General features: G+C 38.5%; 1 protein-coding gene across 2 annotated transcripts in view; it reads left to right on the top strand.

Moving 5' to 3' along the window:
- Positions 1-15,818, top strand: part of LOC131936430 (serine-rich adhesin for platelets) — a 20,348-nt gene extending 4,530 nt beyond the window's left edge. For both annotated transcript variants that reach the window (XM_059293404.1, XM_059293405.1), the window contains exons 2-3: positions 1,558-2,497; positions 11,617-15,818. In XM_059293404.1, the coding sequence (XP_059149387.1) occupies positions 2,186-2,497; positions 11,617-14,628 (3,324 nt within the window). In that variant the 5' untranslated portion in view covers positions 1,558-2,185 and the 3' untranslated portion in view covers positions 14,629-15,818. The remainder of the gene's footprint in view (positions 1-1,557; positions 2,498-11,616) is intronic.
- The last annotated feature ends 56 nt before the right edge of the window (positions 15,819-15,874 follow it).

Below are 15,874 nucleotides of genomic sequence, written 5' to 3' on the forward strand. Positions count from 1 at the left end.
CCCGGAGAAAAAAAGTCTGGAAGAAACACTGTCTCCGAAGAACGTATACCCCCCCCCCCCCCACGAAATAGAATTTATATAAAATGTATCTATAAAATATATATCAGTGTCCGACCCCCTTTCCCGAAAATTTAGTCCGAACATTTTAACTGCTTCCCCCCCCCCCCCCCACTCCTCGGAGAAAAAGGTCGGAAAGAAACACTGTTCGTGTATAATCCACAGGCCATATTTAATCTCCAAATCTTGTTTAATCTTTGAGATTAGTTTAATCCCAAGTTTTTCTGTATCATGGAAATCTGTGGAAGATTTAATCGTCGCATCTGTATTTCCGGTTGTCTGTTCGTGTGATGGAATCGTGCTTTCTTGTCAGCTGACATCTATTTTTAACCTTTAGATTTGTGTCACTACGGCGGGGGGTTGTAATGTGAATATGAAATGAAATGACGTGCACTTGTTATTCTCAATGCATAATGTTTCGTCCTTGACAAGCGATGCATGCAATTGTAGATTAGTGTAGTATTCAATTATGCAGGCTGATGCATTAGCAAAATAAAAAAAACAAAACAAAAACCTGTAGACCCACTAGTGTTTTTCACTGCAAGGACCATTCAGTGTATTGTCTACTTTTTGCTGCTCCGTTCAATTTGTGCAGGCTGTATATATTCTTATCATCCACGCTTGCAAGACATTGCCTGATGCAAACGGCGAAACTAACTTGACAGAAAAAAATAGGATATATATAGGCCTATATATATATATATATATATATATATATATATATATATATATATATATATATATATATATATATATATATATATATATATATATGGTCCTGTATTATTAAAATGTAATCAGGCTGCCTACCTAGGGCGGGTTATCTTTGCTGTCACTACTGAAAAGTTCTGGGGTGAAAATCACACAGGCCAGAACTAGAGAACAAAGCGTAAAAAAATGGAAGCAAATATTTAAACAATTTAACGAAGGTAGGACGTGTTGGTAGCGCTAGCACCATAGACCGATACACCTACCTGTCATACGTCTTTATAGGGGCACACACGTATACACACGAACACACACACACATACATACACATACACACACAAATATACTTCCTAGCACCATAGGCCGATACACCTACCAGTCATACGTCGTCATCACACACACACACATATTTCGCTAGCACCGGGCCGATTTACCTACTGCTATACATTGCTACACGGACACACACAGACACAGACACACAACTGATCTATTTACCTGTGTGACAGTATCACAGATCGCCTTGTTTGATCTGATCACAGCCTACATTGTTCGTCAAGCAATTTATCATCGCAATGTACTTGTTTCTTTTCTTTTTTCATTCCTAATTTTCAATACATGTTAGGCAATTTATTTATGCGTTTATTAATATGTCTTCATAACTAATTACATTTCTATTTTTAAAGTCATTATTAATATATTGCATGTTTCTAGATTCGATATTTCCTTATATAGCCCACTACTACTAAGCAAGTTGAAAGTTTTTTCATTACATTTTTTTTATATTTTTTTCAGCATTGTCGTCGTACACAATGGCGCGTACGCTCGTCATGTGTTCAGCAGGTCCCTACTTGAAACAAATTGAGTGGCCATTGTCAGCTTATCGCCAGGGATACGCCAAACAAAGCAGGATTCGGATGGGATTAGGCGTGGGGATCCACTCCATTTGAAGGGGAGATTACGCTGGAATTGTGTCATCGTTAGAACGTGAGGGCGAGCTGTGTTCGCTAGTTCACGCCTCGCTTAGTGAAGATGGCCCAGTTTTGACAGGAGTAGTCGAACTTTTGTTGTTCTTGGTTTGTAGCTTACCAGCACAAAGTTGTCGAACTTTAGTGCCCAGAAGAACAGAGTTATAGGACTTTGTTGATCACACTAGGACTAATAGAATGATTATTGAATATTTAGAATTCCAGAGTTATTGGACTTTGTGGTTCACATTCATGGAATAATCCTAGTTCATAAAAATAGCCTCACATGTGTTAACGGGATTATCGTTTAGTTCTAATCAGAAAAGTGCACGGATTTTAACTGCTAATTCTAATGGGATAATCGGCGAGTGGATCAGCGTGATGGGACTTGGTTGTTCAAACAAATGTCCTGAGTGTTTAGTACAAGAAGTCTTCGAGCTTTAGCAGAGGGAAATATGACGAGAGAAGAACGGGGACATTTCCCCCAGACTGGGGAACTGAGTCGGGAACCGGCGACGATGCGGCGATGCAGGTCTCTGAGTGAACTACCGGGCCACCACCGGGTCCCCATCCTCCGCCGGACGGACACCGCCCGGACCCGCGCCCGGCTGGAGGCGGGGGAGGAGGGGGTCAAAGAGCTGCGGGCGTTACGTCAGCACCAGCAGCAGCTGATGGCGGAGACGATGGCACCACGTGACCAGACGCGCCTCTTCTCCGGCCATCACCGGGTCAAGAAACCAAAACTACCAACGGACAAAGGTCAACAGGTGGGTGTCTCTAGATTAGTGATTTGATAAGTTCCACTGCTTAGGTATCTCCAGAGACTTGATTAGTTCCACTGCTAAGGTATCTCCAGAGACTTGATTAGTTCCACTGCTAAGGTATCTCCAGACTTGTAACACGATAAGTTCCATTTGTATATGCATGTTAGCTTGATTTGCTTCAAGGCACGATACATGCTTAAAGAATTTGTCTCACTTGAAGATTCGTGTCAAAGAAATCGTTAAAAGTACCTGGACTTAAAATGTACCTGCACTTAAACCAAATCATTTCGTGATGCATGCATGTTTAAAAAATTATATTGTAACTCAGTGGTTAGCTTTAAAATTATTTAAACTATGAATATATATATATATATATATATATATATATATATATATATATATATATATATATATATATATATATATATATATATATATATATATATATATGTGTGTGTGTATATATATATATATATATATATATATATATATATATATTATATATATATATATATATATATATGTATATATATATATATATATATATATATATATATATATATATATATATATATATATACAAGTATGTTATCCCCTATTATAATTATGTATCCTCCTTAGGCATCATATTACACGGTGCTAACTAGAATTGTTCCCTCGCACGTTATTTTCTCAACCAACTTGTGGGACTACTCGTGACCTAATTTACCATCAGACCGTGGCTAAGTTAGCCCACATTATCGTATTTAAGGAAAGAAATGTGCGGGGGGGGGGGGGGTTAAACCGACGTACGGTAAAGCAACTGCCCGGGGTTCAGGATAAGACAAGGTAAGGAGGATATTCCAGCCATGCCCCACGGCCAGCATGACGGTGACGCAGGTATTTAGCCTAGTTCGGAGTGTGGGGTCATTCATCTCTTGGGTCACCGTCCAGCTAAGCGAGTCACAGTGTGACGTCACACAGTCTAGTACCTGGAATACATGCCGAGTTGGATACAACTCAACTGATGAGGAAGTCGAACCAACCCATGTAACCGCGTGAACCCAGGGTACAGTTGAAGGGATGAGATGTAACGTGTAGGAATATGCTAATGTTAACTCAGTCAATATTCAACGCGGCTCTGTGCTGACGCTAATTTTATTTCTATTTATAACTTTTTTTTACGGCGTCTGTTGATTTACTTAACTATAAAAAAAAATTACATTCCTGCATGAAGAAATGTTTGAAACCAATTTCTCTCCCACCACCATATGACGTCACGCGACTTTAATAGTTTGTTGTCCCTTTACCCCCCACCCTACCCCTCCTTATTTGTTAACGTAACCCCACATATTTTTACACATTATATTATTTTAAAGAAAAATATAATCGATAATACTACCTACATGGCAGATTGTATCGTTGTTGGTCGGACATTCCGTTCTTATTAAACATGCCGCCAATAGACTACCTTTTAGTGTTGTCAAATATTTCACACTAGGTCTTTTAGGCCACTTCAAAGTAGTGTAACCCGTCTGATTTAGAGCGAGAGAGAACACGGTTCAAATCTCTTTGAGGTAGGCACGTTCCCATTTGGTTGGCGTGGAAAGGTGGGGGGGGGGGGTGTCGTGAACAATCCTGGCCTACTCGGTAAACACATCAATGAATCTCACAATATTATTACACCGCGTTCACCCTTGCGATATGTAATTCATACATGTCTAGGGGGAGGGGGGGGGGAACTATTAGCAAGTTAATGTTATTTGAAAAAATTTTCCACGCGGAACATGTATAAAAACTTGCTGCGAGTTTTTCTAGACTTGTATAGTATATATGTCTCAAGTGTAAACACGGTATATATATATATATATATATATATATATATATATATATATATATATATATATATATATATATATATATATATATATATATATATATATATATATATATATATATATATATATATATATATATATATATATATATATATATATATATATATATATATATATATATATATATTATATATATATAATATCTATATATCTATCTATATATATATATATATATATATATAATATCTATTTATCTATTTCCTTAAAGCAATATGCTGTAGCCGCCACAGACCCTCCCCCAATCACTTCATTCACCACTGCGCCCAAATATTCGACCTAGCCCTCCCCCTTTCCAACGCTGTGACTCTTCCTGGTAAACACGTTTCTCACAGACCAGGAATGTTACAACAAAGTCTCTATAGACACATCGATCGGTTCCTACTGATACAAGGTCTACACTACCATAGTGCTGATCATGACCTGCTGATAGAAGGTCTACACTACCATAGTGTTGGTCATGTCTACACTACCATAGTGCTGGTCATGTCTACACTACCATAGTGCTGGTCATGTCTACACTACCATACAGCTGATCATGGTTACACTACCATAGTGCTGATCAATGACGTGAAAGTCTCGGTAGTTAGAAACATTTTATATAATGACATGAATGAATTTATAGAATGACGTAAAATGTCTCGGTCGTTAAACTATAGCATAACATGAATGTCTCGGTAGCTAGAAAAACTTTATAGAACAACATGAATGTCTCGGTAGCTAGAAAAACTTTATAGAATGCGTACATGTTTCGGTAGTTAGAGAAACTTTCTAGATAACATGGTTGGGGGTGTTAGCCCTAATGACGGGGAAATATTTAAACAATTGAACTCCCTTTTAGATAATCGAATAGACTAATACAGTAAAACCTGTTCATTTATAAATGTATCACTATGCTATCAATGGAATTTTAAAGAAGCCACCCCCATATATATATATATATATATATATATATATATATATATATATATATATATATATATATATATATATATATATATATATATATATATATATATATATATTAGGGTGGGAGTGAATGTAGAAAAAATAAAGTTAATTATAATCAGTTTCTTCCAGGCATCTCTTCGGGGGAGCAAAGCCCCCCCCCCCCCCCGCCCCCGAACGAAATGAAATTTATATTATTTATATAGAAAATATATACTTTTAACAGTGTCCGCCCCCCCCCCCCCCCGAAGAAAGTCTACCGCCCCCCCCCCCCCCCGAAAATTTCAAGTGCCCCCCCCCCGGAGAAAAAAGTCTGGAAGAAACACTGATTATTATAGGCTATAATTTTTGCAATGATAACTACTATCCATCCCGTATATTCATATAACAATCTTAAAAAATAAATCCCCCCCCCCCCCCAAGTCTTTTGTGGGTGATGATCACAGAGTCTTGGCTGAGGTTGTTAGGATTACATTTTCAGCCGTTATCATTATATTTTAGTATACCCCTACACTGTTTTTTTTCTTTCTATTTATCTATAGTTTGGACCAAACACTTGATATTTTCTATTTTCGGGGGGGAGGGGGGGGGGGACTAAATTTTCGGGGGGGGGGGGGGGCGGACACCCCGAAGAGATGCCTGAAAGAAACTCTGGCCCCTGGGCTTGTTCTACCAGCTTTTTAAACTTACATTATTTTTACTGCTAAATTTAGGTCGTTATCTTGACTGCTTGGCTTGACTTTCCCATTTCTCTCTCCCTAGTATCTACCTTAGTATTGATCCAATTTTTTCTCTCTCCAATGCTTACAAAACTTGTAAAAAAAAATTCGGACATGTACTTTAGTGTTTCTTCTTAATGTGCTGGAGTGGTTAAGGCGGAGGGGCCGGGGGGGTGCACTAGCCAAGCATGGAGTGTGAAGCAACCTACCGATCCGCTGATTTAAAATGCGAAGAATTTTTCGCGCAGACGTGGCGGTGACGTGTCCACATAAAATGTGTCCAAAACTCGAAACGTCAGAGGCGTCGGTAGAAATTTTTGTCCTGCTGTCTCAGGTTTACCGTACCTGCTGTTTTCTTCTGTGCCCCCTACCCCACCCCCGCCGAACTTTGACCCCAAACCCGTTAAAAGCATTGCTAAATTTTATATTTATTATACGATTTGGCCCCAACGAACCAACACAATCTTTTCTTTAGACATAATTTTTAACTGATGGTTGTGTCGACCGTCTCAATAGATATCTTACAGCCGGCTAAGTAAACAAAAAAAAACTAAGGTTTTACGGTATATCTTTTGTAATATGCAATTTGAATAATAACTGATAATAGTTTGAAATAGGCCTATTGTTAAACATAATTGCGAACCAGTTGGAGGAGGGGGGATATCAAATTATTTTGTTAAATTTTAGATCGACTAGGCCTACAAAGTTGGTTTAATAATTAACTATAGTTAAAGAAATTGTTAAGCCCGGTTCAACATTTGACGAGTGGTGTGGCGAGGGGTGTGGCGAGATGTGTGCAAGAAAGAAAAAATGGCAATGTTATTGTTAGTTGCGGTGTCATTACTGAATACCTCGTCAAATATCCAATTGAGATGATTACGTTCTCTAACCTACTGGGATTTATTTCCTACCATTTTTAAGACGACGCGGCCGTTAATTAGATTTTTAGTCCAATCCATCTCTTACCAGCTTCTCTTTGTTTACTGTATTTTTGACTCAGCTGTCTCTTGATGGCGTACCTAGGGGGAGGCTGCCCCGGGCGCCGATCTATAAGTGGCGACATAGGAGGCAAAAAAAAAAAATTACAAACTAATTTTAAGCTGCAGAATTGAATTAATTACAAAGTTAGGTAATTACACGCTTACAATGTTTTACATACTGATTTAACTGTTTTCTACCTTGATTGTGTAAGGTTACATAAACACCCATAAGAGAGTGACTTGTAAAAACTACTCACCAATTTTTCCTAGATGGGTGGGGTGGGGGCGCTTTTTCACCAACGTAAATCTGAAGGTTTTACACCGGATTGGTGGGTAGGTAAATCGCTTAACACTGAGGGGAGGAGAAAAAATGGTTTCAACGCGTAATGTATGTAAGTGTACGAGTAAAATAAATGTTAAGAAATTACGCGACTGGTTCTTTTTAGTTCAAAGTTACGTTTCTCTCATCTTCAACCTTAGGGATATGATACTTTTATTTGATTCCAATACATCTTTCCTGGATCCAGTGGCGTAGCGAGGTCGGGTGTCAACCGGTGCGGCACTTAATGGTGTCACCACCCCCCCCCCCCATAAAATTATATATATATATATATATATATATATATATATATATATATATATATATATATATATATATATATATATATATATATATATATATATATATATATATATATATATATATATATATATATATTCCATATACTTTTGTAAGTATGTGTATACGCAATTGTATATGTAGGCCTATTCATATAATTTTTTTTCTGGACGTATTTAATTTTTTTGCCCCCCCCCCCACCCCCCCACCCCCCCCCCCCCATACATGGATTAACACATAAGTTATCACGATTCTCAACCAAACCGTTTACCTCAGGCATATTTTGAAACGATGAGTTAATGTAACTTTTATTAGCATGGTCACTGTGAGCATCTTCCATTAAGCTGTGCACCGCAATCAGCATTTAACATGTCAAAAGTCTGGAAAATATGGTTATAAACATGAGATTGTGTTGTCAAATATCGTGTTAATATGCACGAGATTGTGTAGTCAAATATGTTAATAAACATGAGGTTGTGCAGTCAAATATCATGATAATATACATGAGATTGTGTGGTCAAATATCATGATAATATACATGAGATTGTGTGGTCAAATATCATGATAATATACATTAGATTGTGTAGTCAAATATCATGATAATATACATGAGATTGTGTGGTCAAATATCATGATAATATACATGAGATTGTGTTGTCAAATATCATGTTAATATACATGAGATTGTGTAGTCAAATATCATGTTAATATACATGAGATTGTGTAGTCAAATATCATGATAATATACATGAGATTGTGTGGTCAAATATCATGATAATATACATGAGATTGTGTAGTCAAATATCATGATTATATACATGAGATTGTGTAGTCAAATATCATAATATACATGAGATTGTGTGGTCAAATATCATGATAATATACATGACATTGTGTGGTCAAATATCATGATAATATACATGAGATTGTGTTGTCAAATATCATGTTAATATGCACGAGATTGTGTGGTCAAATATCATGTTAATATACTTGAGATTGAGTGGTCAAATATGATAATATACATGAGATTGTGTAGTCAAATATCATGATAATAAACATGACATGGTGTTGTCAAATATTATGATAACCACGAAATCGTGTGGTCAACATTACCGTCGTCCTCAACATTGAGCGCCAAAGATGGGACAGTTAATATGTTAGGAAGTGAAGTTTGATAAACTGACCAGTCATGTCCTTCAGGGGGCGGGCTCATTGTCCAACCAAGGCGGACTCGCGTGAGGAGGGGATGGAGGTGTGAAGCGTTACACCATTTCTGAGGACGTCATCTATTTGGATTTTAACTTTTTTTTTTTTTTTTTTAATTTTAATAAGTTTTATTAAGTGTATATTAAACAACAATGTCAGAAAGAAGGAAAGTCATTGAAAAAGCAAGCATCTACTAAATAGCTTTAGACTTTTGAGCACAGTAATCCAGCACTCACACAACAGACTTACATGAAAGTAAGAGGAACATGTGGGTGGTTCATTCATTCCTACAGTACGAGGATACATAAAGGAACACCTTGAGAACAGAGGATGGAATCTGTGCAAATGTCATGGAATAAAATATGCACCTGATCCTAGAATAAACTACAGGTTACCAGAAACCTTCTAATGGAACTAAAGCAATAGGGACACATTGATCAGATGCCTCCGCTAAATCATTCAAAGTACACACCAGTGGCTGTTTACAACTGACGCCTTTATTTACATTCAGGACAAGTCGGATTTTAACTACTCTGGTTTCATCTGCAGTCCGTAAACAAAGAATTACTACCATTCTAAATAAACTCAGACTGCTTTTATTGTACAAAACCTGGCATAAAGCCAAAGTTCTTGTTTTCAAGTATATTAAAATAGTTTAACTCTTTATTAACCAAAATGTAAAAAAGTTAAACAAACATTAATTGAAACATTTTACATTTTAAATTTTTAAAATAAAAAAACAACGAGGAACATTTTTTATTTGTTCTACGTGAATTTTACTAATTGTGTTCTTTTAAGGAACTTGGTATAGTTTGTCTCCCTTGATTTTTCATTTCTCTTACCACGATTTATCAATGAGATGTATTTCAAGTTTTTATAGACCAACTTATAGGTTATTATTTTACCTACCTACGCGTGTTCATACCGGTTTGGTCAAAATTATCTTTATTTTTTTAAATTGATTTATAGAGTTTCATTTTAAGTGTTGGTTGACTGTGATGTGTTGGCTGACTGTGATGTGTTGGCTGACCGTGGGATGTGTTGACTGGCTGATTGTGTGCTGTGTTGGCTGACTGTGTGATGTGTTGGCTGACTGTGTGATGTGTTAGCTGACTGTGATGTGTTGGCTGACTGTGATGTGTTGGCTGACTGTGTGATGTGTTGGCTGACTGTGATGTGTTGGCTGTGTGATGTGTTGGCTGACTGTGTGATGTGATAGCTGACTGTGTGATGTGTTGGCTGACTGTGTGATGTGTTGGCTGACTGTGATGTGTTGGCTGTGTGATGTGTTGGCTGTGTGATGTGTTGGCTGACTGTGTGATGTGTTAGCTGACTGTGTGATGTGTTGGCTGACTGTGATGTGTTGGCTGACTGTGTGATGTGTTGGCTGACTGTGTGATGTGTTGGTTGACTGTGATGTGTTGGCTGACTGTGTGATGTGTTGGCTGACTGTGTGATGTGTTGGCTGACTGTGTGATGTGTTGGCTGATTGTGTGCTGTGTTGGCTGACTGTGTGATGTGTTGGCTGACTGTGTGATGTGTTGGTTGACTGTGTGATGTATTGGCTGACTGTGATGTATTGGTTGACTGTGATGTATTGGCTGACTGTGTGATGTATTGGCTGACTGTGATGTGTTGGCTGACTGTGTGATGTGTTGGCTGACTGTGTGATGTGTTGGCTGACTGTGTGATGTGTTGGCTGACTGTGATGTGTTGGCTGACTGTGTGATGTGTTGGCTGACTGTGTGATGTATTGGCTGACTGTGATGTGTTGGCTGACTGTGTGATGTGTTGGCTGACTGTGTGATGTGTTGGCTGACTGTGTGATGTGTTGGCTGACTGTGATGTGTTGGCTGTGTGATGTGTTGGCTGACTGTGTGATGTGTTGGCTGACTGTGTGATGTATTGGCTGACTGTGATGTGTTGGCTGACTGTGTGATGTGTTGGCTGACTGTGTGATGTGTTGGCTGACTGTGTGATGTGTTGGCTGACTGTGTGATGTGTTGGCTGACTGTGTGATGTATTGGCTGACTGTGTGATGTATTGGCTAACTGTGATGTGATGGCTGACTGTGATGTGTTAGCTGACTGTGATATGTTGGCTGACTGTGTGATGTGTTGGCTGACTGTGATATGTTGGCTGACTGTGTGATGTATTGGCTGACTGTGTGATGTGTTGGCTGACTGTGATGTGTTGGCTGCTCCACGTCTGTAACATAAGCCAGATAATACCATCTAGCCTGGAGTTGTGAACCCTGAGCATAAGGCGACATAATTAATGCGGTTTTATTCTACCAGGAAAAGATTAGGTGCCGTATTAATGTGGAACAGTATTAAGTCAACACCACCCTAAATCCTTTAGTTAACCGTATCCAATTAATTTGTTTTACAAATAAGTTTTACATTTTCCGCGGGAGTAAATGTGTAAATGTGACTTAACGGTTGGATGATAATTAGCATTTTTAAGTCCTGTAAATATTTTCTTCTCTTGATCAGTACAAGCCTGGCATAATTAGCACGCAGAGATTGGGATTAATTTAAAAGTTAAAATTATACCCCACACACACACACACCTCTTGGTGTAAACGGAATCTCATGTATGGGCGTAAAAATGAATTTCTGGTTGTTGTTTTTTTTTTTGTTAGCCATATTGTTCTAATCTAATCTAACTGGAACGGCAGTATAGCATCTGAATGTATAATTTAGATACATTTAAAATTAGTTTTTAATTATTTATCTCTAATTTTGGCTCACTGTATTTACTCTTACTGTTGCAGATCCTTAAACAAAACCTGTCCTCCTCGTCAGCCTTTCACTCGGCCAATTCTCTGGCCAGTATATCCGAGGAGCAGGCGTGGTGTGTTCGATCCAACAAAACCCCGCCATTTGGAGTCCAAGCCAAACCAGCTCAACACAGCCAGGCTTGGAACAACGCTGACCTTCACAGCCCACACCCAGGACCCGCTAATCTGCAGCCAGACGATTCTAAAATTAGCAACCAAACTTTTGCATCTAATCTGGCATATTCTGGAGCAGACGTAAACTTCGTGAAAACACAGCACCCTTCAAAAGGGATGGGCAGAAAATGTTATTCCTCTCCACAGAATCGCCTTGTTCACAAAACAGACCCTCGCCAAAAATCTAGAACCGATTCGTTACATAATATTCCAGAACAGCTGGAACAAAGACGCCATGTTGTTATTTCTCAAACGGATCAAAGATTCGCAAGGGGAAGAACCCAGTCAGTGCATGAAAGTTTCTACTACTTTCCGTATTCTATACCAGAGAGTAGTCCTTCAAACCAACATGACAACATAAGGCAATATTTTAATCCTGGTTCAGACTCGCATCTTAAAACATCGCTTAGGTCAAGGTCAATGCAAATTAATGAATATTCAAATAGGTGTTCTGAAGGTCAAGGATACAATGTCTCATACCAGTCTACGAAGCAGCACAAAAGTATGTCGTGGGATAACTTAATTCAATCCATTGGTCTGCATCACAAAAGTGCGGCTCAGACAGACATTGGCAGAAATATTTTTTCTGGACAAAATAACGCTGAAGGCAGTTTGGTTAACATGAGTGATGTCAGCCTCGAACACAATAAAGAAAACGACAGCCAGATAACAGTGCAGGAATCTGAGAGAATTTCAAAGAAAGCCGGCAGAAGCCAATCGTTCACATGCGGAACTGTCATCTCTTCAGGTTTTTTAACCAATTCACTGAACAAAAATAACAAGTTCAAGGTTACGAATGACTACGCAGCCGATGTTCTGGAAGATCCTTTCTCGTCTGCTATTCTTAGAAGGCCCAGTATTCTGGGAGAAACTGTGATAACCAAGTTGAACCCTGGGAACAGAATCATCAACCCTCTGCACGAGGTTGACATAACAGCCCTGAACAACCCGGGCCCTCTCCATGCTGTCACCCTACAGTACAGCAGCCTGTCTTTAAAAAACCTGCAGGCTTTGTCAACTTCTGGAACCCTGGGTCCTGAGGTCGCCACAGGTCTGGACAGCTCTGACCAGAACCCCAGAAAACATGGGCTGTCCTCAAGCTTTCAATCGCTGACGTCTGTTGCAAATTCAAGCGAACGTTTAGATCTAAATAAAGCACATGATCTTACAGTAGACAAAACTAGAACTTCAAGGCCGGTTACTGCCGAAACAAATAACCAATCAAGAGTACAGTCTACAGAAAATATTTCAGGGATCTTGCCGGATAAATCATCGAGAAACAAGCGTCATGATACAAGTCACACAATTATTGTTGACAATAAATGTCAAAGGTCAGCTATAAATAGATGCAACACCACCATGAAAATATCACGTGTTCATGCCCAGCATAATGAAACCTTAGCTAGCAGAGCCACATACGTGAGGCAAGATGTGATCCTAGAAGAAAACAGATCCTCATCACAGTTTTCAGAGAGTTTTTCTAAAGAAAGCCTTGTGGTACTAGAATCTAAAACACATGCAACGAATGAAAAAATAAAAGATGGCCAAGTGACGGTTCAAGAAAGAAATAACATGGAATCTACGTCAGTGCAACACAATGTTGAAGTGAGCTTTGATGAGAAACGTGATGTGGATAACAAAATAAAACATTCTGAAGCGCAGCAACCTCACAAACTTCTAAATGATCCCTCTTTAGAACCTGTATATTTAAATATGAATCTAAAACCTAAAGATGAGCTAAATATAAAAGACAGGAAGAATCTTTCATCTGATCACATCCCACCTGAAGAGAAACTTCCTGCCCCACCCTCAGATATCAGCCAACAGCTTGCCTCCACCCCCAACACCAGTCTCCTCTTTGACGAGGGTTATTCTACCTGTGACTCTGCCAGTCCCAAATGGCACACCCTCAGACATCACTATAGCGACTACAGCTCCTTGAGTAGTGACAGCATAGTCAGTAGCCTTGGGGAGTCTCTTTGCCTTAGTGATACACACATGGCTGTCAAGCTGAACAATATCCCTGAACTAAACTTAAACTCCACAGCAGAAGATGGCAGCCAAATATCAACACAGGAACCTACATGCACAACTAACAACACTGGTCACAGTATGCAAGCTGACACTGCAACTCAAAAATATATTACAGTCTCAGTTTCAAACCAAGACAAATCAGATTCCAGCATAAATGCCAAGAAAAATACTAAACTTGTCAGCTACCGGGGAGTAATGAAGTGTGAGACATTGAACCAGAGCTGCATACGCACTTTGGAGACAAACACACAGCCTGCTAAAGCACCAAACTCCAGTTCACCACAAACCGCAACAACAACCAGTAAAACACCAACTAAAAGTACAACATCCACCACAACATTAATTACTAAAACCCCAGTCAATTATGCACCATCCATCTTATCAGTAACTGATAATTCACTTCCCACTAAAACACCAACCATCAGTACATCCCCCACTACAACATTATTTATTAAAACTCCAGTAAACTCTACACCACCTACCACAACAACCAACAATACACCCTCCACTAAAACACCAACCTGCAGAATGCCACCCAGCATAACACCCACCATAACACCAACCATCACACCGGCCATAACATCCACCAATACACCAACCATCACACCAGCCATCAGAAAGCCCACCACAACAGACCCAGCTTTAAAGTGTGAAGACAATCCGAAAATGGCTGCCACTTCGGGGCCCCAGGCAGGGAGAAGCTGCCCACCCCTCACACCTGACAATACCCAGCCCTCTACAGCCAAGGGGAATCAACCAACAACTCAATACAAGCCATTCAAACAAACTGCTGTTTAAAGCTTTATCATTTAATTTTTCTGTTCTATTTACCATGCAATTGTTGTAGCACTGTACATGTGTAAAGCTGAATCAACTATTGGGTGTAAAATACTGTATCCCATTACTTAGATAATTTAATTAGACAATGTAGCACATGCACAATGGGAAAAATGCATCATGTGCAGATTACTTAAATTAACTGCTGCATTACACAAGGATTCTGGGCTATGATCTGCAGAATCTCAGAACACCAATAATGTACCTTCTTAAAAAAAAAAATTTTTTAATTTATTGTCCTGTACAGTATGATTTTGTTTTTAATGTTAAAAATAAGAAATTTTGAATGTTTAGAGACTTTTCTGAGCAATGTTCCTGCTTTAAATTATTGTATCCCTCCCTTCCCTAAATCTTATGATTAGCTTTATGAGTGTTGGTGTATAGTTGTTTGGGTTTTGCTTTGACCTTTCTATAAAGTGATAGGGTATGTATTACACACCCCCCTCCCCTAATCAGTATTTATTGTTGAATGATGCGGCCTACACAACTAATTTCTTGTAGTTTAGAGCAGCGTAAAAAATATTTGCCAATATTTTAACATAGAAAGCATAGGCACATTGCAAGTGATTTATGTGTATGTCTCAAAGTAGATATGTAAATTGTTGGTCTTTCATCTGACAAATATCAGACTTAAATTGTTTAATCTTTCATAAATGTTTATGAACTAGTCAAAAATGGCTTGTAATAAATGTATTTACACAGAGTAAACAACTTTCAACTAGCTTGAATCATTACTACTGTCATGACAGTGACAGTTCTAAGAGATACACCCCAGCTGGTAAAAACAACAAATAGTTCACAGAGTAGTGATACAAAAAATAGTTCCACAGGGCACAGCTTTAGTCAGTGTCCAGCACATTAGCCATGTAAAAGCTACAGAACTTATTAGATTGTTTCAGTTGAATTAAAAACTCAGTGAAGAGGAGAATTCCCACCTAAATTTTGTAAACAATAACAGTTTGGTATTTGAAGCAACCTCAGTATTATACAACAAAAGGGAGATAAGTTCAAATATAGATGGTGTCTGTCCTTGAAATAAACAGCTATGTCATTAAACCTGAATTTCATGTCTTCAAGCTTGTTTTCTTGTATTTAAAACATATTTGTACACTTGCACATATTTAAAACCTGTAGCAGAAAATTAACAAATGACTCATGTTGCCTATCTCAGACATTTTGTTTTTTGTTTCCTGTAAATGTATTAATA

The sequence above is a fragment of the Physella acuta genome, unplaced genomic scaffold (assembly GCF_028476545.2).
Source record: "Physella acuta isolate Inbredline_101_S28 unplaced genomic scaffold, ASM2847654v3 ptg000178l, whole genome shotgun sequence".
Taxonomy (NCBI): Eukaryota; Metazoa; Mollusca; class Gastropoda; family Physidae; genus Physella; species Physella acuta.